This window comes from Chelonoidis abingdonii, chromosome 2 (assembly GCF_003597395.2).
Source record: "Chelonoidis abingdonii isolate Lonesome George chromosome 2, CheloAbing_2.0, whole genome shotgun sequence".
In the NCBI taxonomy this organism is placed as follows: Eukaryota; Metazoa; Chordata; order Testudines; family Testudinidae; genus Chelonoidis; species Chelonoidis abingdonii.
This window is the reverse complement of record NC_133770.1, coordinates 81,176,629-81,201,616: the sequence shown is the minus strand read 5'-3', so window position 1 is coordinate 81,201,616 and position 24,988 is coordinate 81,176,629. Positions and strand designations below refer to the sequence as shown.

Sequence of the window (24,988 nt, the reverse complement as noted above, 5' to 3'; positions counted from 1 at the left end):
ATTGTTGAAGTTGATTGTGGTAGGGAAGTTGATGCTAGTGTGGGAGTGTTCCAGAGAGAGTATGATGGACAGGTGGTGGTTGTTGAAGTAGTGGTGGAAATTTATGAGGCAGTTTAACCCATCTGTCCAGAGATGAAAATACCATCAGTGTATCTCAGGTATATCATTGGGTTCATGGTGCATTTGTCCAGAAATTCTTCTTCTAGGTGATCCAGGAAGAGGTTGGCATATTGAGGAGCCATTCTAGTACCAGGGCTGTTCCAATGGTTTGTTGCTGAATGTAAAATTGTTATGGGTGAGAATGAAATGGATGAGTTTGACGATGTGTTTAGGGCAGATATCTGAAGGTTGTCCATTGTTTAGTTTTATAAATATATGAGGCAGGCAGCTATGCCATCGTTAGGGATGTCGGTGTACTGGAAAGTGACATCCATGGCGGTGAGGATGGTGTTCTGAGGAAGGTTGTTTATGTTGCAGAATTTGTGAAGAAAGTCTGCTGTGTCCTGGAGGAAGCTGGCCCTCTGAGTGGTGAGTGGTTTGAGGATGCCTTATGCTAAACAATCAGTTTCACCTTGCTTTTTGCTGTGATGCTGGGAGTAATTTTCGTAGAACTGAAGAAGAGCGCTATGTGGCTTGAATACTTGTTTCTCTCACCAAGAGAAGTTGATCCAATAAAAGATATTACCTCACCCACCTTGTCAAATAGAGATGGGTTCAGCCAAACTTTCAAATTGGGATTCATTCTGTAAGTGAACTGTAGTGTTACTATGTTACCAAAGTAAGAAAAAACAGCAATACCACCAGCATTCCCATAAAGTATTTGGCACCTATAAGAATTCAGCACAATCAACACTTGCACACAATATTTAGGCTACATCTGCACTAGACAGTTTACAACAACACATCTGTACCAATACAACTGCCCTGCTGTACGATCTCTTGTGTAGCTGCTCTATGTCAATAGGAGAGAGCTCTCCCATCGACATAATAAACCAACCCCAGTGAGTGGTGATACCTATGTCGGCAGGAGAAGCTCATAGTGCTGTGCGCACTACCACTTATGCTGGCATCACTTACGTCACTCAGAGATGTGTTCTACTGATGTAAGTCATAGTGTAGACATGGCCTAAGTAACATGATAAAATGCATATAACCACAATACAAAGTCCACACCTGCTCTCTCTTTCTACAGATGTTTAGAGATCCTGATAAAAACTCCAGACAACTTATGTGACCTTTCCTTTATGACTATCTACTGACAGCTGCTGAATGATTTATCTGCAATGATTTAACATCACAATTACCACCAAAATCATCACTAGTTCAACCTGCAAACTGATTCAGCAGCACCAAAGAAACAGTAGTTAAAAAGGGAATTAAATATTACACACCCACACCCAGGTATGTTTTGTAAAGTAAAAAACAAAGATGTACTTTAAACAGCAGATATAGTTTCCAGCAAAAGAGTGGATCTGCATTCTCATTATATTTTAACTGCTTAACTGATATAAGCAAAAGTTGTTTCTTTGTTTTTTAAACTGAAAAGGTGTCAGTACTGCATGACTTCAATATCAATCCAAAATTTAGCAACATTAAGAATCAAGCCAAAGCATATATCTTATGATGGTGCCATACGCAACAACCTCTAGCTTCACTCCTCCACCTTTCTCAGTTTTCATTTTTAGAAGCTTTCAGCATTCAGTTTTGTTTGCATTAGGCTTTCCTCCAAAATCGCACAGTCTGTTCTCACTGTACTACAATTCTTGAGAATCAAGCATTTTGAATGCTATAATGAAATCTGGGTATAATGAGGGTAAATTACATACAATTTAATCTAGCTGGGGGACTAGGAGATTGTGTTCAAACAGAGAATATTGTGATGAAGGCTCAGTACAATTCAGAATAGTCTCAGTCCTTCCTTAGCTTTTTATTTGGGTTCCAATAAAATCAATGTAAATGAACTGCCTAGTGGGACAGAGTTGGCATGGGTACTTCAGTGACTTTTTTAGACAGCTTGTTTTCCTGGATAAATTCCATTGTCGCTGTGTTTAGAGCTATAAAACATTACAATGGCAAGTAAACTGATGTTTTCAAAATACTCACAATACAGGGCCATTTTAAAATGCCTAACAGCTGTTTACAGTTCAGGGTAAACTGCAATCAGACAAATACTACATTTACTAAATTAGATTTGTGAAATTGGCTGCATATAACCTAACTATCTCTGCTATCGAAGTCATAAATATTAGGATTTAAATAAACAAGCAAAAATGAAGGAATACAGAATTGAAAAGATTCAATTTAGTGAGAAGTTATTTACAAGAGTCAAACACACCAAAGAGAAGAGAGCAAAAACAAAAGAAAACAAAAACCAAACAACTTAAAAATAAAATGTAACAAAATGTAATAAAAACAAAAGATTGCCCATGCAAAACCCTAAAAAGATGGTTAACTAAGGGGAATTCTTCCAAAAACAATCCCTTGGGGATAAATTTACTCTACTGTCATCAGCTTTGTTTTTGTCGTCAATCAAAGAAAACTATCCAGTATGAGTGATATACTGGGCTAAATATCAAGCTAATTCCCTGCCTTTTGTTCACTTAAAAGCTGCACATGAAAGAATGGTTACTTACCTTACAGTAACTGGGGTTCTTCAAAAGGTATTCTTCACATTGTCCCCATAAGCACAAGATTGGATTCTTTTGGTTAGCAGTGTTAGCAGCCACATCTGCAACCTGGATGCTCTACACCCTAAGATGGGGGACACCAAAGGGTGGAACAGACCCAACTGCCGTTCAATTCCTTTGCCAATACAGAATCCCAGAGCTATAGGATTTTAAAAGCAGGGTGAGTCATGGGATCTATGTCAACAACAAATCTCAAGAACCAGTTACTGTAATGTAAGTAACCGTTCTTTCTTCTTCAAGTAATTGTCTACATAGATGGTGACTAGCAAGCAGTTACCTCTTGGCTTGGAGGTGGGTGCTAGGAGTCCCATTTAAATAAGGATTGCAGGACAGCTCTACCAAAGTGGGCACCTGATCTGGAAGCCTCAACTAAGGAATAGAGTTAGATGAATACGTGGACTGATCTCTACATAGCCACCCTGCAAATTTCTGATATACAGATGCTTCTTCGAAGTAGTAGAGGCTGCCTGAGCCCTGGTGGGCTGCAATAAGCACAGGTGGATCTAACCTGGCTAACTGATAGCAGGATCTTATAGAGTTAGATATGCATTTAGATACTCTTAGAGTGGATATAGCCTGACTCTTAACTCTGTCTGCAAAGTCACAAACAATCTAGGGGAGTTCCTGAAGGGCCTTGTCCTATCAAGATAATAAGACAGTGCCCGCATCCTATCAAAAGTGGGTAGTTTAACTTTCCCTTAATTTGAATGGGGCTTGGTGAAGAACACTGGGAGGTGAGTATACTGATCCAAATGAAATTCTGAAACAATGTTGGTCAGAAACTGAGGGGAGGTATCAAAGTCATCTTATCTTTATGGATCTCTGTGTAAGCTGAACTAGCCTGAGACCCAGAATCCCCGCTACCCTCTGAGCTGAAATTTTGGTACTACGTATTTCATGGACACAAGATATGAGAACAGGTCACTAGGAGCCCACAGGGGAAATATATGTAAGAGGCCCTTGAGGAATCTAACAACTAGAGGGTAAGACAATATGGAATAAGGCTCTGAGTAAGAGGGTGATGTGCAGAAATTGCTGCTAAATGTACCCATACGGAGTTGATGGAAATCCCTGATTGTTTTGGGGCTGGCAAATAGACTAAAACAGCAGAAATGAGATTTTACGGGAGGCAGGTGATGTTAGGATTTCCAAAAAACATACCTTTCCCCTTTGCTTTGAAAGCCAGTCTAGCTGAGTGTGGTGGTTTGCATTTTTTGTTTTTTGTTGTGTTTTTTGTTGCTATATACCACAATGATCTGAATTTTAGCTGAACCACTCCTTTCTGTGACAGTTCTATGGCACTCAACATCCAGCCTATCAGATGCAACAGTTGCTGATTCTGGGTGCAGATAGTCTGCGTAGTTTGATAGACTATGCTTGGCAAAGCAAGTAACGCGATCAGAGACTGAACGACAGGTTGATGAGATCAGAGTACCAGAACTGTCTGGGCCCATCCTACACTGATCATGATCATCAAGCCTCTGTCCTAGCTCATATTTCTCAGGATTTCTGATATCAGTAGGATTGAGGGGAATATGTACATCAATCCTTGTGTCCAAGAGACGAGGAAGATGTCTGATCTCCTAGAATTCTGAGTGCCTGGCAGGTACAGAGCCATAACATAATCTGATCATGAAACTACCAAACTCAGTGTGTCTCGGACTGAGTAGCCATGACCATGCTCTCTCGTTTGATGAAACAGTACACGGCCTTGGTGTTATTTGTCAACACTTGGACTGTGGATCCCTGGAATGATGGGAGCAGGGTGTTATGCTTTGCAGAACAAGTTGCAGAACATTTACATGTATACAAGCTTCAGGCAGAGACCACATGCCCTGAGTTTGAAGGTGCTCTAAATGAGCTCCCAGTCTTTAAGTGATAGCATCTCTCATCACAGCCTTGGCTGGCAGAGGCAAGAAGGGTATTATCATCTATTATTTGTATTAAAGTCATGCCTAGAAGCCCTAGCCATGGACCAGGATCCTATTGCGCTAGGCACTGTTCAAACACAGAACAAAATGAGACAACAGGTAAATATAGACATACGGGAGAGTATAAGAAAACTGCAAGACAATACTGGCCAGCATGATAGGCCAGTACACCAGCAACTGAAGTGTTGTCAAAAATATTTTTAGGCATCACAGCAAAGGAGAGTTTTGAGGAAGGATTTGAAGGTGAATAATGAAGTAGTGTTGTGGATGTTTATGGGGAGTGCCTCCCAAACATGTGTGGGATAGCATGAGAGAAAGCCTGAAGCCACAAGTGAGCAATCGGGGCTGCTGTCATGAGCAAAAAACAAACAAAAGGAAGAATTTCTTCACACAACGCACAGTCAATCTGTGGAACCCTTTCTCAGAGGATGTTGCGAAGTCCAAGACTATAACAGGGTTCAAAAAAGAACTATATAAATTCATGGAGGATAGAGCCGTCAATGACTATTAACCAGGGTGGGCAGGGATGGTGTCCCTAACCTCTGTTTGCCAGAAGATGGGAATGGGTGACAGGGGATGGATCACCTGTTCTGTTCATTCCGCTTGGGGCATCTGACATTGGCCACGGTTGGAAGACAGGATACTGGGCTAGATAGATCTTTGGTCTGACCTAGTTTGGCCATTCTTACGAGCCAATTGGAGGCAAGGACTGACAGCTCAATAGTGAAAGAGATGATAGGTGGGGTGGGGATTGACTGTGAAGAGCTCTGAAAATGAAAACAAGCAGTGTATGTTTGATGCAGTAGAAAACAAGGATCCAGAGTCAGAGATACAAAGATAGGGGTGACATGGTCAAAGCGACAGGATAGGAAAATGATCTTTGCCTAAATGGATATGGGCAAGCCAAGACTGCATCTGTCAATTACTTCTTTGCAAACCTAACATGGGTCTTTTCATGATTTTAAAAGGAGTTATTCTTGTGGGACTGTCACCTATATGTCCATGTGATTTTTAGGTGAAGTTGGGCAAACTGAATCATGTAGGTGCAGAAAGTCATATGACTTAGAAGTGTGAGGCACAGACTCATTAACATCTTTGGACCAGCCTGAAGGTGACTGATAAGATCCAATATAGTTTGGAATCTTTCTTATTGGTGATAAGACCTCACTGACCTTGTTTCTAACATGGCTCCTATGAACTCTAGACTTTGAGTTAGATCAAAGGTGAATTTTTCTCTATTTTGAGGCCTAGAGTAGCAAAGAACCTTTGGATTACATAGATCAAGCTGATCACCTGCTGGGGTGATATCCCTCAGATGAGCCAACTGTCAAGATACAGATAGACCTGGATACCTTCCCATCTCAAGTAAGCCCCCATGACAGCCCTCAGTGCTGTGGAAAGACCAAAGGGTGGGACCCTCTATTGGTAGTGAGCATTCCCTACCAGGTATCTGAAGTATTTCCCAATGTCCTGAGTGTATGGGCAGGTGGACACAAGCATCCTGTAAATTAAGAGCCACAAACCAATCTTGATGCTCTAATAAGGAGATTATGGAGGCCACAGTCACCATCCTGAACTTGAAACAATGGACAAACTTCTTGAAATGTCAAAGGTCTAGGATAGGGCACCAATCCCCTTTCTTATTTGGCATTAAGAAAATAATGGGAGTAGAATCCCTTGCCTCTGAACCCAAAGGGTACCATCTCCACTGTTCCAAGTTGCACAAGAGTCTCCATCTCCTATGGGGAGGAATGGGGAACAAGGGTGGAGAGCATGGAACTGTATGCAATATGATTTGCTGATGAACTCTTAAGCCCATTGGTCCTTGATGATGCCAGCCGAGGCCTCCTGAAAAAAGGCAAAACAGTTGTCAAAAAAGAGAGGGCAAATGGGTAGAGATCCTTTGTAGGTTCTGCCAGGTTCTTGACTACGGCATCAAACCTGTTGCCAAGGAACAGATATGGAGTGCACAGTAGCTAAGGAAGTAGCAGAGGGTCATCAATAGTGAAACCACTTCTTCCTTGGTGGTTCTGGTGCCCTGTGTGGATTATAATATTGTAATAAGACAGCTGATGGCACCTAAATGTGAGCAGCCAACTCCTGGAGGATCAACGGCCTAGAGGGGCAAGCTAGAAACTGGAGGATTCCGTAACAGTTGGGAAGAGTTGGAGAGCAGTGGCTGACATTTTAACTGTAGCATGTGGGGGAGGGGCTCCGTGAAAGGAAGAAAAACAGTTATTTACCTATACAGTAATTGTTGTTCTTCGAGATGTCTTGTGCACATACACATTTCATTGCAGGTGTATGCACATCCAGTGCACTGAAGTTGGAAACTTCTGCCAAGAGTATCACTAGGAAACTTATGTGCCTCTGCACTCTTTATGCACTAGAGTCAGGGCAAAAAAGGGGCTTGGTCACTGCCTCCCTCTCTGTTCCTTTACACAACTGTATATAATGTCTGAAGTAGCAAGGAATGTGGAACAGTCATAGAATGTATATGTGCACAACACATTCAAAGAACAACAGTTACTACATAGATAAGTAACCATTTTTTCTCCTTTTATGCCTTTTCCTGATAGCAGGGACACATGCATTGCCTAATGGTACTGCTGTCAAAAGTCTCAGACTAGAGTGCACTGAGTGCACATACACTTGCTGTGGAATATATATGTGAACAATCATTCAAAGAGGAAAGACTGTTTCTCTGGTGTAGATGTGCATGAGCCTGGGAAAAGGACCTGTGAAGGACACTTCTAGCTTGGGACCTGTTGTGAGCATGCTTGATTTAGGTTCACGCATCTTCTGAGAGAAGATGATGGCCGAGTAGCTGAGGAGTAACATACCTCACCAGGCTGGACACCCAGACTGAGCAGACACCAGAGGAGCCTCCTCTCACCAGGCTAGCACATCTCAGATTTATGTACACCACCATTGGGACCAGAGGCCTAAGTGAGGGTGTAAAGATTTTTGGTACCTCCTCAGGTAGGGGAAGGAACTGTGTTATTGTTTCACTGTTGTTGAATTCCCTTAAATTTCCCTTCCCTATTACAGCTCATTGTACACCCATTCCCTTGCCTAATATTCTTTCATAAAAATGGTTTCAGGACTCATGTGGGTGTGATTGGGTTTTGGTGACAGGGACTTCTGGACCCACTTAAGCAAAGGGGGCCAGTGCCCAACCCAAAGAACAACAGGTGCAAGGCTCACTACCTTAGGACATCTACCAGCATCTATGTCCAGCATGGGTCGGGGGGTGGGGAGGGAGAAGTGCTGGAACCCAGCATAGGGGAGAGGGACACTGCCTGAAAGGGCTTTGAGGTCTAGTTTGTTTTTTTCCTTGGGACTGGGGTGCACAAGCCCAGAGAGTGTAAGTTAGCCCTAGAATCTTAATAAATGGAGATCTTTGTCAATCTTGGAATTGAAGAGGTCACAGCCCTCAAAAGGAAGATCCTCTATAATTGTTTGAACTTCCCTGGGTATCCCTGATGACTGGAGCCAGAAGGATCTTCACATTGCCCCAGATGTGGCCATAATGAAGGCAGTAGTCTTAAGACACATCCAAAGCAGTCTGCAGAGAAGTTCAGGAAATCCGATGCCCTCGAGCAGGATCTACAGTGAGTAATCCTGGTACCAGGTACATGCTTCCTCTTTTGAATGTAGTTGATATTGATGCTGGAATTTGTCACAATTCCTTTGCACAGTCCAACAATCCCTCATTAATAGGCATGGCAATCCTACGAGGCATGAAAGGATGCAGAAAGTGTAGCAGCTTGCTCTATTTCTCTTGCAAACTACCTCCAGTGGTTTCAGCCATGTGTTTCATCACATCTTGGAATGCCTTAAAGATGTCCATGAGACAAGACATGGAGGAATTTACTGCCTCACCAGGAAAGAAGGATGAAATTATAGCTGGGATCAACAGTTCCTCTGTGTTGGCATGGTGTTCATCATCACTCTCCTCCTGTTTCTCTAGGATCCTTGACTGCACCAACTGACCTGATTGGGAATGTCTATACCACCAATTAAACAAGAAGAAGATCTAATCCTATAAGGAGGTGACAGTGAATGCTGGCTTGTGGGAAAAGGGTAGCATACCCTAGGGTTCCGAGTAGGGCCATGATTAATAACCATATGAATACTGGACTGATGGACCCTGGAGGAGGATACGAAGGGGGCTTGTTCATTGTGACACACATGCATTTTTCTGCTTAAAGAACTATCTCTTGAGTTCCTCCCTAATGCCCAATGTGATACCTAAGGAGGTTAGCAAGAGATGATTCCCTGTTACATAAAGATGGAAAAATGAAAAAGAGTACGTCTCCTCCATTAGCAGGTCTATTATTTTTGATGTGCTAGGGAGCACTTGGATCCTTTCGATAAGGGTAGGGGAGGGAGTTGTTACTGATGTCATTGGAGAACTTTGGCCAGATCTTTGGAGGACTTTAATAGTGATGTCAGTCAAGGCTATATAAACTCAAGTGCAGCTCTCTCAATTCCAAATTAAAGGGAAAGGAATACTGAATCAGATGTAAAAAAAGAATGACTTTCTTCTTCCAGTGACTCCAGCATAACACCATTTGAAACAGCCAGTGAAATAAAAATATTGTGCTGTACTGTGAGCTTTAGTCTCTGATAAGCCCTTTTTAAACTCAAATTCACTTTCAGTCTAAATGAACTTTCAAAATTATTGATGTGCATTCAACTTTGTTCTTTATTACAAACCATCCTATTACTTTTAATATAGTCATAAGAATGATCACTCATTCAAAACTGCTGCTGCTACTTAGAGTGACCAGATGTCCCGATTTTATAGGGACAGTCCCAATTTTTGGGTCTTTTTCTTATATAGGCTCCTATTACCCACTACTCCCTGGCCCGATTTTCCACATTTGCTGGTCACCCTACTGCTGCTACTACTACTACTGTAGACATCATTTAGGATCATATTTTTTCAGTACATTTTTCTAATATTCTTTAATACTCTAGATGTAATTCCTTTCAAAATAACAGCTAGTGGATTGTAGCACTGGAGAACACATATATAACATACGTATACATGTTATGTAACTTTCACATATTGTGACAGCCAAATGATCCCCAGGATTTTTGACCATCAAAATGCACCTCCCTTTCCTCAGCCTCAACTTTAACTGAGGGATATGAGATGTAAAAAATATCTGTAAGTACAAATTCAACCTCTCATCAGCCTGGAATCAGAGACGATTCTGATAACAGATTAACCAGATGAAAACATACCGGGTTGCTGGCTGTGTGTGCAGGAGCTCTTATCATAGCACAGCCATTTGCCAGAGTTAGAAGAAAATCCTGTTTTTCACAAATGTTTCTTCCCGTTATTTATTAACAATGCAATAGTTAGCTGAGTGGATGATAAATATTTGCTAAGTGTGTGGGGGGAAATCCTTTGTCTGTAACTAATATTTTCAATAATTAAGGAACAGATTTTGAAAATATCTTTGAGGAAATATATCTTTTTAGTTCACTTAGTGCTTTTCGCATTCTGCATGGATATCAGCCAGGTTCATTACTTTTAGCAAAAAATAAAAAAATAATAAAAAAAAATAATAATAAAAAAAAATTGGCTTTAAAAGAGTGACCGTAATTGTATAGTATATAATGCTTATTTTTAAAACCATTTCCCCATTATAATCATTCCTTTGAATCTTAAAAATAGCTTTTATTTCCCTACTCATTCATAAAAAATACCTTTTCAGGAAACTGATTTCTCACACATGCCATGTCTACAGGAACTGAATTTTTTTTTTATTTAACAAAAACTTGAATGTCTATCTTACTTCACTGTGCCAAAGCATTTTTCATTTTTGCACCAGCAACATTACACTGATGTCAATACGGTAGAAAGGGAATATATTGCGCTATTGTTATGGGTCTAACAAAAGCAGTATTTTTTTTAAGATGTCATTGATCAAGTATAAGAAAAGTAAAATCTGGAGGAATTTCAGATTTTAAGCGTCTTATGATTATGTCTGAAACTTGGGCTTTAACTACTAGGTATTTTCTCTTTAACCGTGGCAACAAAAAGGCAACACAGCATCTGAACTAAAAAAAAAAAAAGTGGCATTTTAGTTCTAACATGCATGCAAACGTGGTCAGAGGACATGAGATAATTTGACCTAAAAAAGCTAAGAACCTTTGAGATTTAAACCAGAGTTTCCGAAATTTTTATCTTAATGTAACAGTTTTGTCCTCAAAACTATCCAGTATGATAAATGTTTGCTGAAAAACACACAGTACACCAGTAAATAGATACACTTTTAAATATACCTATACCAGGGAAAAGTAGCTGCTAATAATCAGTTGAGCCTTTAAAAAACTGCCTGCTGTGAGTAAAAATACAAATAATAGTTACACATCAAATTATAGCATAGAATTGTGTCTATTATTCAGACAGTGTGGACTGCAGAGACCTGGCCACAGTACTATATATCATGGAGGAGCTGGTCACAATTCGATACGTAAAGTTTTCCATTTCAAGTAAGGATTTAACCACTTTGTATTTATATTATAATCTTAAACTTGCAACACTTTATAAGGGATTGAAGTCACAAGGTTTCTGCAAGGAAACAAATACCGCATATACTCATTCATAAGCCAATTTTTTTTAGTCAAAAAGGGAAGCAGCAGAGAAGGGGGTCGGCTTATGAACAAGTATAGAGAGGGAGTATAGCCCCTCCCCCCAATAGAGGGAGCAAGGAGAGACAGCACAGTCAGAAGAGAAGAGGCGGTGCCAGAGTCTCTCCGCTTCTGGCCACGCTGCTCTCCCCCCAGCCTCCGAAGCAGCTGCAGCTCTGGAGCTGGCAGGCTGCAGCCATGCCGCTAGGCCCCACTCCCCTGGGCAGCCTGTGGCCGCTCCGCCCAGCCTGCCAGAACACACTGCAGCCGTGCTGCCCGACCCAGCCCGCTGGAACGTGCTGTGGCTGCTCCGCCCAGTCTGGCCCGCCGGAGCAAGCTGTGGCTACGCTGCCCAGCCTGCTGGAGCAGCTCCAGCAAGGCCAGAGACATCCTCCCCTGGCCCTCCCTAGACAAGGTGGGAAGAGATGGATAGGGAGAGTGAGGGGGTCCCAGGCTAGGGGTGGGGTCATGTGGGGGGTGGTCACAGGGGTTACTCCCTGACCCCCAGCTTCTCTCCCCCCCAAAAAATTTCCCCCCAGTTGCTGTCCTGGCCCGTCAGGGTGAGGAGTGACACTTTGTTTACTTAGATTTACCTCCGTGTCTGTAGATGCTCGAGGTAAACAAACCATCTCGGCCCACCAATGGTATATCCTGACGGCCCAGGAGCCAAAGTTTGCTGACCCCTGAATTATAGGGTCAGCTTATGAATGAGTCATAAAAATTTTCCATTTTTACTTATCCATCTTGGGGGTGGGAAGGGGGTTGGTTTATAAACAAACCAGCTTATGATCGAGTATATACAATTTTTCTATACATACATACATACATACCATTTCTAGAAAACATTACTACTGATTTGGTGTGAGATACTTAGACACCCAATGTATTTATTTTTGTAGGATAATAAAAGATAGAGATGGACAAGATTGTATGAGGTCATATAAGCCATCTCCCTACCAATGCAGTATTTTCTCATTGTATACAGTTACTAGTTTTATGTAAATTATATATTTAAATGTCCCAACACCAGGTTATAGGACTTCCGCTACTTTTTGGAAGACTCTTCCATAACCCAATAGATGCCATTGTCAGGAAAGATTATCTGATATGAATTTTAAATATTCTCTTTCTTATTTTCATCTATTTCTAGTTATCCTTCTTGTGCTATCCTCCTCTCTTCATTCTGGGTATTTACATCTTTCGAGTATCTGAAGACAGTTTTATTATGTTCCCCTTAATCTTTTTGACACATTATGTAAGATTAATTTATTTATTTTTTGTAGATCATAGTTTTTAAGTCCAGAAGAGACCATTATAACTTGCATAACAGAGGCTTAGCATTTCACCCAGTAATTCCTGCATCTGGCTCATGATTCCAGTTGAATTAGAACATATCTTTTAGAAATACAGTCAATCTTGATATCAAGACTTCAAGTGATAGCGAAGCCACCACATACCTAAGTAAGTTGTTACAATAGTTAATTATCCTCAGTGTTACATTTTTACTCTTTACTTCCAATCTGAATTTCTCTAGCTTCAGCTTCTAGCCATTGGATCTGGTTATGTCTTTACTAGATTAGAGTATGAACCTTCCACTACCAGAAACTCTCTCCCCACATAGGCACTTATAAACCAGGATCAAGTTACTACTTCACCCTCCCTTTGATAAATTAAATAGATTGAACTTCTTACATCCCTCATTGTAAGACAGGATTTACAGAGTTTGAATAATTATTTTATCTCTTTTCTAAATGAATCCTTTCCAATGTCTTCAACATCCTTTTATTATTATAGGGCGATTCTTCCAGCCCTTCTTTTCTCTGAAATCCCACCAATATATCAATATCCATTTAATAGAGTACTACCCCAAATTTAATACAGTATTCCAACTGGGATCACACTTCCTGTTTTATGATGTGATATCTACAAAATACGAACTCCTATATTGCATTGGACATATCACATTGCAAACATGTCTAATTTGCTGTTCATTAGCATTCCTAAGTCTCCTTCATGTAAAAGGGGGATGGTGAGTTTTTTTCCTTTTTAATCTTAGATCTATTTTCTAGGGCAGGAAAATCTCAAAACTAGTTTTAGCCTGTGTTCTAGAGAGCAAAGAATAAATTAAATATTTACTTTTATAATTTTCTAAAATAGATAATGAAAAAATAGCTTCCAACTTTAAGAGAATCAGGGAAAAAGTATTTTGCTGTCCTTAAAGAAATGACCTTTTGTTGCCTACAAAGTAACCATGTTCGTTGTAAATCTTGAAAGTCACACCCAAACTTAGTATAGATATTAATTCGGCCACTGGTACATTATTTTTTAAGATTTATTTAAGAAGACCTAGTAAAGGGCTTTTGGTCAGGGACAAAACACGTCTTTAAAGTCTCTGTTCACAAAGGACAGTGGTTTGTTAACTGATCTATGGACAAGTGGGGTCTACAGTGCTGTTTCTGTCACAATGGAGATGCATGTCAGTGATGATTCCTGCTAGCTATAACACAGATAAAGGCTTTTAGGTATACCAGAGCTTTTTAAGCCACTACATTTAAAAACAAAATCAGACAAAATCACCTTCACTGCATCATACTACTTCATGTAAGTTTGCAAGTTTTTCTCTGGGGCAAATTCCACAACAATCAAATTTGCAACTGATGCCAGCTTCAGAGGAACAGCAAAAACTCAGCAAGGGGACAGAACTAAGCTGTCAGGTGACTCTGAACAGGTTCCTTCAGTGTGGATGCAGGAAAAGAGTGGAGAATTTGTATTAATAAATGGCTAGTCCTACACCGAGAGAGAAGAAATAAACAGCACAGATTAAAAAAATAGCGAACATAGTTTGGAAGTAACGTAACCAGCCATATACAAAGTGAGCTTATTTTTATCTTTTCTTAATGTTGTCCTAACATTACTGTTTTCAAGTAACCAAACTCTATAGATATTGCATGCAAGGTAAGGAATTGGATATTGGAGAGCTGGAAGAGAGATGGTCCATAAGAGGATTCCACCATTAAAAAGTGATCCACAATGAGAGTTTCAGAAATATTTGCATAGGGAATGTGATCCTCAATGAACAATTTGTTAATATTTCTTCTACTGACAACTGAACAAATCTAATGTGCTACACAAACTCTAGGTCCTGTGCATAAAGCAACGCATGAACACAGAGTAAACGTTACACTGTTATATACACAATACATTGTCACTTTTTATTTTTTGTGTTACTTGGCAATGGAATTACATATAATTTCAAAGGAAAGACACCAACTGAAATATATCCCATTCTTGTCATACTGGCAGGTATAACATCACTGAAATGAAAGCACAAATCTCAGAGTGCTACCTCTTATACAAAAAAAATTATACATATCCAGATAGTGTCAGTGGGCAGAGCCAGTTGCTACCTTTAAAATAGTTTAAATTATGGTGCCTGCTTTTGCATCATCTGAGATACTAGTTCTCGCTATCACAATAGTTGGGCAGTGCACTCCTGCTTCTTCAACACATGCATGGACTCAGTCATTATACAAATGTCAGCACTAATGTAACAGTGATCTTTCTGGCCCTCCACCTTAGCTCTCCTAAGGTGACAGAATCAGATAACAATGCAGTGACACCAGGGATTAGCAGAGGTAATTTACATAGAGGGACGAGAAGTTTGAACTCTGCTAGGCTAATGTTATTCCCCCTTTTTATAGCATGTCTTTTTTTAGGAATTCTGAGGCTTCCTGCTGCTTATCCTCCTGCTGTTTCTGAAGGGTGATCTGCCAGGAGAATGGAGGCCAGGGAAGCAGCACATAAAACAGGGAAAACAGGACATTTTGGAAAAAGTCAGGACAATACTGAAATTTTGATAAAAATCCAGGCTCACTTAAATTAATAGTTGGGTGACAACAGTCACTTGAAATTAGAATTCTTGGTGCACTTAACGCCATTTTTATGTGAAATGGAAGAGTTTGTCCCCACTGTGTTCAAGACAGTCAGAATGTAATTGGGCATCCCTGCGGATTCTTAACCTATGAAGTCTGCTGTAATTGCAGAGTGTTTAGGTTTAAGAATAATTTTAACCTAGTCTTACTCATTTTACTCCGCATTTCCTTGTAGATATATTACCAGTGCTCTGGGATGTTGGGGGGATGCAAAGGAGAGAGGCTTGAGTTTTGTTGAATTCCATTCCTAGAATCTAGGTCAGAGGCTAAAAAAGGTAAGACTGAGGTTTCTTTGCAAGAATGGTTCGCTGCTGTCAATGTGTGACATTAGGAACAAATTTAACTTTGGCAACTATGAGAAAAAGAGCCAATGGGCTGTTTAAAAAATTAAATTAAATTTTCTGGTGAGTCTGCCTCCCATCCCAGTTAACAGCATGTAATTAATCACAATCACATACCATTCATATATATTTTTAATTCTGTGCTTATGCAACCATTTTCTCATTACAAATATAAATTTATCTCCATACCACATAGCCTCTGTGTCATCTCACTTTTTCAGTTATCAGAAATAGAGAAACACGAAATTGATATTACAGAAAATGCTATAAAGGCTAATGAAGTTAACCCCACAATTCATTTTGGGCTCTCGCCCTGCCCCCTTCCCACTGGTTCTACATTTAGGGTGGTTCCTCCAACGCTTTTACATTGACAGGTTCAGAGGGATGCTCTCAAGAAGGGCCCATCTTTAGGGCATCAAGAACGCTTTGCATTAAAGTATATTGGGAGAACTATGTGAGCAAGTTTGTGTGTTTCCGCTATAACTGGTTACAAATCTCTCACTTTCAAGAGTGAAAACATTTACTAAAAATACATATAAAAAGATAGATAATTATGTTATGAAAGTCTAACACATTTTATTAATAGTCTAACCCTTCTGCTAACAAACACACACAAACTTTATATTAAAGGATGTCCAGGGGTAAGAGATTACTCACTGGTAATAAACACAAAATAAATAAACGAGGAGAAATTGCCTTTTCAAATTAAATTTAAACAAGTTTGGGTCCTTTCTTTAAAAAATCTGACAGACAAAAATAATTAATAACCATTTTATTTGAACACCATGTGTGAGTTTGTGCTTTAATTACATAATCAACGTTTGTCTGTATCAGGAAACTAGATTTTTCTCAAAGTACTCCAATAGCAGCATGAATCTTTTCAGCATCTAAGACAATAATTCACCATAAGGAAATGCTCACTGAGCTGCAACACCCACCCCCCCGCCCTCCCTTATTTCACTGTATGCAAATTTTATCTACATCAACTAACATGAGAGTTGGTACCAGTAATTTACTGAGCTCAGATGACAGTTTTGAGTGATGGTTAGATTTATAAATAATTTGGCTGCAAAACAACATGGCAGCTTTCTAGGTTAAGAAAATATAATAGATACCAATATCAGGTGCTCAAATAGTTTGCATAGCAAAACAAATGAAAGAGAAACAAACCAATAAGCAATTCTGCCCTCTGCCTCTCCTTTCCTCCACTGTCCTTCACATTCTTCCCACCATCAACAACTCTCTACTTACTATCTATAGGCAGGCAGCACAGTGTGTTAACTGCAGCATTGTTGCTGAATGTGCCAATTACATACATATGTCCAGTAAACACACACCTCCTGTGCTAATGGACATACCTGACACACTGATATTCTGTTGATTTCAATGGAATAGAGCACAGACTATTTCATGATTCTGTTTAGTCCCAGTGTCATAGAGGCGAGAGTGTTTCTGTTATCCTTTCAATACATTTATTATTAAAGGCACTTATCTGTCTTTCCTTGTTATCTAATGAGGGGCCTTAAAAATGAGAAACAATTCAACAAGGAAGCTGTCTTCACTGATTTTTCCCCAATCCATACTTTCTTGCAGTTTTATCCTTTTTTAAGATAATAGGTGGAGATTATGGCCACATAACAAAATAGAGCATACCACCTCAAGTCCCTCTTCCTCACTGCTTTGGAATACTACTTTCAGCAAGGAACATGGGACACTAATTGTACAAAATCATTGTCAAAGAGGTTATCAGCCAGCAGATAGGTCTGAACAGAGAAGAGCTGGAATCCTCCTCCACACCTAGACAACAAGCGGTTCTTCAGAGTGATGTACACCTTGTACCTATTGTCTCAAGGGAACAGAAGTCCCAAAGCTATTCTCAATCAGGATCTTCTGCAAGCATAGAAAAACAGACCCCTCTTTCAGCATCTCTCATGCATTAAAATAAACGGGGACAGATAATTGTGACAGTAGTCAGAAGAGGGATTTGGTATGCACTTAGCACAGCAGTGGGGAGGAAGAAGCTTCCCTGTGACATATAAGCCTAACATTTTTTTTTTGCTTTTAAAAAAATGTTTTTAGAAAAATCAATTTTAAATTCTGAAACTAAAATGAGTTAAATTACTAAGATGATGTTTATTGCTAGAAGGTTTATCTATGATTATCTTGACATTTGAAGCTGAAAGAACTTGAAAATATGCTTTAAAAATAAATGCCTCAGTATCTTTTCATGTTGTCAATGAATTATTTTGAAGTGCAGATATTTTGCCAGCTGACATCCAGAAAACCAAAGCTGTTTTAATGTGACATTAAAGAATAAAGGCAAGTCTCCACATGAGAGCATTCCATTTCAGTACACTACTTAATACATGACATGTTCAAACTATGAAAGACATAACATGGAATCAGTCAAGGAAAATCTGAAAAGGTGATGGTAGTTATTTGTGCATATAATTATAGGTATCCTAAAATGAGCAAGGATTTCTCTATCCTGTAAGAAGATGGAGAATGAAAAGAACTGGAGGGTTTTAGTTCCCCTGAAATGCAGAATTCCTATCTCTCAGTAGGATTAATAAAACAAACCCTGAAGACTTGGAGCTCAGGCACATATTATCGTAACTAATGCATAGATGTGAGGATGAAAGTTGAAGTCTTAACTGCTGACAAATATATTCATATTGAACCACACTCAGTAGATTCCAACTGGCATATTCTAATCAAAGGTGGTTTTATTCACTTGTGCTTAAGGTTTCAGTGGATGAACTAGTTATGCCTGTCTACAAAATGAAAATACAGAAAAGGAGCAACTAAAATAGAGCAGCAGCCCTGCTCTTTAAAATGTTAAGTAGAGGATATGTAAGACTACGGTCAACTCCTGGTAACTTCACAATGAACCCATTAGAGAACTACAAAACTATATTGCAGAGCCTTAGATTCAATTTTAATTTGGATTTTATTTTTTATTGTTTTATTGTGGAAGACTGCCTTGACCTGGATATGGACACATATCATATAAGACCATGTGTTTTTAATAGTGATGGCAACGTAATATTTCAGGAGTCAGTTTGGCTGAAATGAATATAACGTTTTGCCAGATATCACAGAAGATTTTTTTTTTTTTTGTTAAAGTGTATTCTCCAACTTCATTTGAAGATCACAGAGTACGGACGATTACTCACCTATAACTGGTGTACTATAAGTATATTGCCACTGCAAATCAGTAGTGACTACTGGGACAATGTGAATACTAACGTTGTGTTGATATGAACATTTGATGATGCTGCCCTAATACACCCCAGTTCATTTCTACTGTATAAAATACCATCTAAGGATTTTGAAGTGGCAGGGAAGAAAGATGAGAGAGTATGAATATGACTTCAACTCTGAAACTTTGGGGGTTTTCCTAACATTGATTTTGGGTATATTTTTGCGAAGTTTATGCTAGTCTTGTGCTTGTTTCTGTGAAAAGTTATCACATTCATGCACAATCACAGTCCAATACCTGGGACAGACAACACAGGGTTAAGTGGGGCTTTTGTTTGTCTCATTTGGTTTTGCTTTAAATCCTACTCTTAGTCTGACAGAAGATGAGGAATGAAATCTTGTCCCCAGTAAGTCAATGGTAAGACTCTCATTTTACTTTAATGGACCATGATTTCACCGACGATCTCTAAGAAGAGTCAAAAATTAACAGATGAAAGTCCACCATCAGAATGAAAATACTCACATGAAAAACCTAAAATTCATCATAATTCACATGCAACTTTCTGGTGGCTGAGGACCCAGTGGTCCCAAATCCCTATTTTTATGGCTAATTGGCCTCTGAAATACTTTTAATATTGGGAATTATGAAGGTTAAGATGGAAATCCCCATGTTCAAAAATAAAGCAAAGAAATAAAAAAAAGGTTATTTTCATAAATGATTTCACCCAACAGTAGTTTAATTCAGTGTAGACAGACAGCTATGTGCATAATGCTTACTGTAATCAGCTACTGCAGATACTTCACATTTTAGCTTCCAATATTACAAAATTACATTATTTGCTAATCTTCACCCTGGAAGTCTGCTTTCTGTAACAGGATCATTCAGCTAAATATCCTCAAGTCAAATATTTTTCAGAACCTATGGAGGTCCACCCAGTTCCTTCCCCACATAGCTATTCCTCTTTCCACTAGGTCATGGAGTTTCCCTCATGATCTATTTTCTTTGTAGAGGGTATCCATACAGGCATGTTCTACCTCAGAGATCTCTTCCCACCGCTTGAGGTTACCACATACTAGTTACTTTCAGTTGTGATTTCCACTACTGTCTCCTTGTATGCATTTGCCTCTATAGATTCTGTAGTACAAAAATCTAGTTAATTGTTTTCCTAAGGGATACATGTTACTTACAACTGAAATGTAAATTATATAAAAAAAAATAATAATGTTAAGACTGTGGTAATACAACGTAATCTAGTTTACCTTGTTCACATAATGTTCATATAATTCTTTGGTAACCTTCCCCCAAAACAAATATTAAAATGATTATTTTAAAAAAAAGTCCATGCCAAGAGTGCTTACCATAACAATATTTATCCATACAGTGGCCAACCATAATTTACATGTGACGCCAGTACAACGAACACCATTTCTTATAGAGAGCTTTTCATCCATAGATTTCAAAGCTCTTTACAAAGGAAAGAAAGTATCATTATAAACAAGAAAGTGGGCTGCTGTTTTTTTTAAATGAAAGATACCTGACCTAATCTGGCAAATTCAAGGCAAATTCATGAGCTGCTGTCAGGTTAAAAATGTTGACCTCTCTGTTACTAAACAATAACTGAAATTATTAGAATTTAAAATACTTTTTAAAATTTAATTTACTTTTCAGCATTAATGCTATCTGCTTTTTGCTTTTCAATTGACGTGATTAAAATATACTAATCAATTTCATATTTATTGATAGGCATTTTCTTCTGTTTCTGTTAAACACGACTTTATTTTGGCTGCAAACAATACAGAAGGACAGTTAAATTCCAGCCAAAAATTGTTTTAATTGGAATGATCAATGACTAAATCACTGAAAGCTTTTGCATCAATAATAGGGTTTTTTAAAAACAATTTGTAAATTATTTTACATTTTAGATTAATACTATGTATGTCCCTTTAAGATGCTAATATTGAATACCAGGCAACTGAAACAGAAGGATAGTACCGACAATTTCCATAACTTACCTTTTCGTTTGGTCCCCCAAACTAGTACATTTATTTCCCCAAATGAGTTGCCCGTACCTGCTGTTTGAGAGCTTCTAGAGATTCAAATTCCAACCTGGCCAGTTTTATCTGGATATCCCGTGGTTTATCAGGAATCACAAACGCCATGACAAACTTCAATGCCAGTAGAATATGCTGAGGAGAAAAACAAATTCAATACTCTGTTATACAGTTTATGGCAAGTAAAGAAGAGTAATACAAAAGCGTTCTGCAAATTTTAATGCCTAAAAATGATTTATTGTTAATTGTGTCAGAAATAGTGATGGCATACTATGCCACGATTACGCCTGACTTTTCCAGCTCAACAATTATTAATACTTTGCAAATAAACATGTACGTCCCTTAGGTTTGTTTTTATTATAATCTTATATTTTCATTAGGTACTGTATTGTTCTTCTTTATTTATACATTTCTGATTCTTGATTAAAATCAAACTATTCAGTTGATACTGACCTGGTTGGAATTTTCTAGGATAAGAACTGTAGTACATAGTAAAAGCATAAGATGTACATGTCACAATAGATTTACATGACATAATACAATGGTAAAATGTGCCAAACAAAAACAAATAACAGAGTTCCTGCCCCAGAAAGAGTATAATCTAAAAGTCCTAGTGGGTGGACTACCAAACAGTACAACATAACATGAGTTTAGATTTTACAGCCAGAATGATACACAGAAGCGGTGAACTGGCCAACATTAATTGGGAGGATATTCTAAATATAAGGAGTGGAAGGAATAGGCCAAATTAGCCTTAATTATATAGCAAAGGATAATATAAACACTTAACCCAACAAAGACCAGAAAATTCAAAGTTAAACTTAATCCTTGTTCATCACTCCTTGTATTTGACATAAAGATACAGCACACCCATTAATGCCTGTTCAAAACAAGTTCCAAGCTATCAAGATAGGTGTTTATTTGTGGGGGAGGGGTACATAGTTGTTTGCATGAGCATCTAAGCCAGAGCCCCTCAACATTTACCTTACTGAGGACTGGACTGGCAACTTGCCATGAGTTTAATGGCAGCAACTTGGCCCTGATTCAAAAAAGCATCTCTATACAGGGAAACTAAACTTTAAGCACATGCTTAAGTCCCACTGACATCAATTGTTCTTATACACATGCTTTAAATGGTATTTATATACATGTATGCCAAACTTTTTTCCTGAATTAGTGCTCTAATTGTCATAAAATGGAAAAGAGCACTGACTCTCATTTTTTAAGAATACAAGTCAAAGAATTAAATGTTCCATCTTGATGCAGTTGGCTGCACAACACAAAACACAATATGCTAAACATCAAGAGTAAAGATGTGGAATGGGAAGAGCTAGAAATAAATCACCTGGTATAATGCAACGCAGGTAAAGGACAGTGGAGAAATGGAAAGAAATACAAACCCACACAATGGGCATGTGGAATATGCAGCAATAAACATATTTTAACTATAAACAGGCCAATACTGACAGAAAAAAGAGGTAATGGTAACGATTAAGAGAATACTACCACTCTGAAACCTGTGACCACACAAGGCACTGAATTTAGCCGTATGAAGTGGAAATGCATCAACTTCATGAAAAAACTCATACAGATACAGATAGACATCATCTTCCTTTCCAAATGCAAACAGATGGACATCATACCAAAAGGACTGAAGGTAAAAAATCCATTACAATCCACACAGACTATGTTGAGAGATTGTGCCACACACTCTCAAAGAAACTGCGGAACCGCCTGATCAACATCCTGTTCAGCAAACAGGGAAAGATTAAGAATGATCTCTCAAAACTGGATACTCTCATAAAAAGCCAATCTTCTGTACAAACTTCCTCATGGTTGGACTTTACAAAAACTACACAAGCCATTTACAACACACACTTTGCTTCTCTACAAAGGAAAAAGGACACTAAACTATCTAAACTACTACATGCCACAAGGGCCACAACAGTGGTTTCCTTAACTCACCCAATAATATTGTTAATCTATCCAGCTATACTCTTAGCCGAGCAGAAGAGTCTGTCCTATCTCAGGCCTCTCCTTCTGCCCCTCCACCCCCAAGAACATGATACAGTTCTGTGGTGACCTGGAATCCTACTTTCAATGTCTCCGACTCAAGGAATATTTCCAATCCACCTCTGAACAGCACACTAATCCACAGAAACCTTCCTACCAACACTACAAAAAGAAAGATTCTGCATGGACTCCTCCTGAAGGTTGAAACAACAGACTGGACTTCTACATAGAGTGGTTCCACCAACATGCACGGGCTGAAATTGTGGAAAAGCAGCATCACTTGCTCCATAACCTCAGCCATGCAGAACACAACGCCATCCACAGCCTCAGGAACAACTCTGACATCATAATAAAAAAGGCTGACAAAGGAGGTGCTCTCATCATCATTAATAGGTTAGAATATGAATGAGAGGCTGCTAGGCAGCTCTTTAACACCACATTCTACAAGCCATTATCCTCTGAGCCCACTGAGGGTTACCAAAAGAAATTACACCATTTGCTCAAGAAACTCCCTGAAAAAACACAGGAACAAATCTGCACAGACACATCCCTCGACCCCTGACCAGGGGTATTCTATCTGCTACCCAAGATCCATAAACCTGGAAATCCTGGACGCCCCATCATCTCAGGCACCCTTACAGCAAGATTGTCTGGCTATGTAGACTCTCTCCTCAGGCTCCATGCTACCAGCATGCCTAGCTATCTTCGAGACACTATTGACTTCCTGAGGAAACTACAATCCATTGGTGATCTTCCAGAAAACACCATCCTGGTCACTATGGATGCAGAAGCCCTCTACACCCCAACATTCCACACAAAGGTGGATTACAAGTCATCAGGAACAGTATCCCCAATAATGTCACGGCAAACCTGGTGGCTGAACTTTGTCCTCACCCACAACTATTTCACATTTGGAGACAATGCATACCTTGAAGTCAGTGGCACTGCTATGGGTACCCGCATGGCCCCACAGTATGCCAACATTTTTATGGCTGTCTTAGAACAATGCTTCCTCAGCTCTCATCCCCTAACGCCCCTACTCTACTTGCACTACATTGAAGACATCCTCATCATCTGGACCCACGGAAAAGAAGCCCTTGAGGAATTCCACCATGATTTCAACAATTTCCATCCCACCATCAACCTCAGCCTGGACCAGTCCACACAAGAGATCCACTTCCTGGACACTTCCTGCTTATTAGCAATGGTCACATAAACACCACCCTATACCGAAAACCTACTGACCGCTATACTTACCTACATGCCTCCAGCTTTATCCAGAACACATCACATGATCCATTATCTACAGCCAGGCTCTAAGATACAACCACATTTGCTCCAATCCCTCAGACAAACACCTACAAGATCTTTGTCGAGCATTCTTAAAACTACAGTACCCACCTGCTGAAGAGAAGAAACTGATTGACAGAGTCAGAAGTCACCCTACTACAGGACAGGTCAACTCAAAAAAAAAGTAACAGAACGCCACTGAGCGTCACCTTCAGCCTCCCAGTTTAAACCTCTCCAGCACATCTTCAGGAATCTACAACCATATCCTGTAAGGACATCCCTCACTTCTCACAGAATCTTGGGGAGACAGGCCAGTCCTCGTTAAGACAGGCCCCTAATCTGAAGCAATACTCATCAGAAACCACACAACAAAACCACTATCCCAGAAACCTACCCTATGCAACAAAGCCCTGCCACTCTGTCCACCAATTCTACTCAGGGACACCATCATAGACCTAATCACAATGAAGCACACCATCAGAGCTCGTTCACTTTCAACATTACCAATGTTTGATTATATTTTCTTGCAGTGCCAGCCAATGCTCTCTGCCACGTACATTGTTCCAAACCAGACAGCCTCTACGACAAAAGAATAAATGGACACAAATCAGATGTCAAGATTATAGATTCAAAAAACCAGCTGCGAGACACTCACCTGCTTGGTCACTCAATTAAGATCTAAAAGGCGCAATTCTTCAACAAAAAACTTCAAAAACAGACTGCCAATTGGTAGAAACTTGCAGAAACTGGAATTAATTTCAAAACTGAACACCATTATTAAATTAGGTTTAATAAGACTGGAGGGATGCGGTCATGTACACAAGTAAAAACTATTTCCTATGCTAAGTTCCCCCTTACTGTTACTCACACCTTTTGTCAAACTGTTGAAA

The 24,988-nt window shown here is 39.3% G+C and overlaps 1 protein-coding gene across 3 annotated transcripts in view; it reads right to left on the bottom strand.

Moving 5' to 3' along the window:
- The window catches only part of ANO10 (anoctamin 10), a 284,686-nt gene that overhangs the window by 66,082 nt on the left and 193,616 nt on the right, over positions 1-24,988 (bottom strand). For 2 of the 3 annotated variants that reach the window (XM_032784131.2, XM_032784130.2), the window contains exon 12: positions 20,814-20,930. The exons of the other annotated variant lie outside the window; for it this stretch is intronic. In XM_032784131.2, the coding sequence (XP_032640022.1) occupies positions 20,814-20,930 (117 nt within the window). The remainder of the gene's footprint in view (positions 1-20,813; positions 20,931-24,988) is intronic. 3 annotated transcript variants of the gene reach the window in all.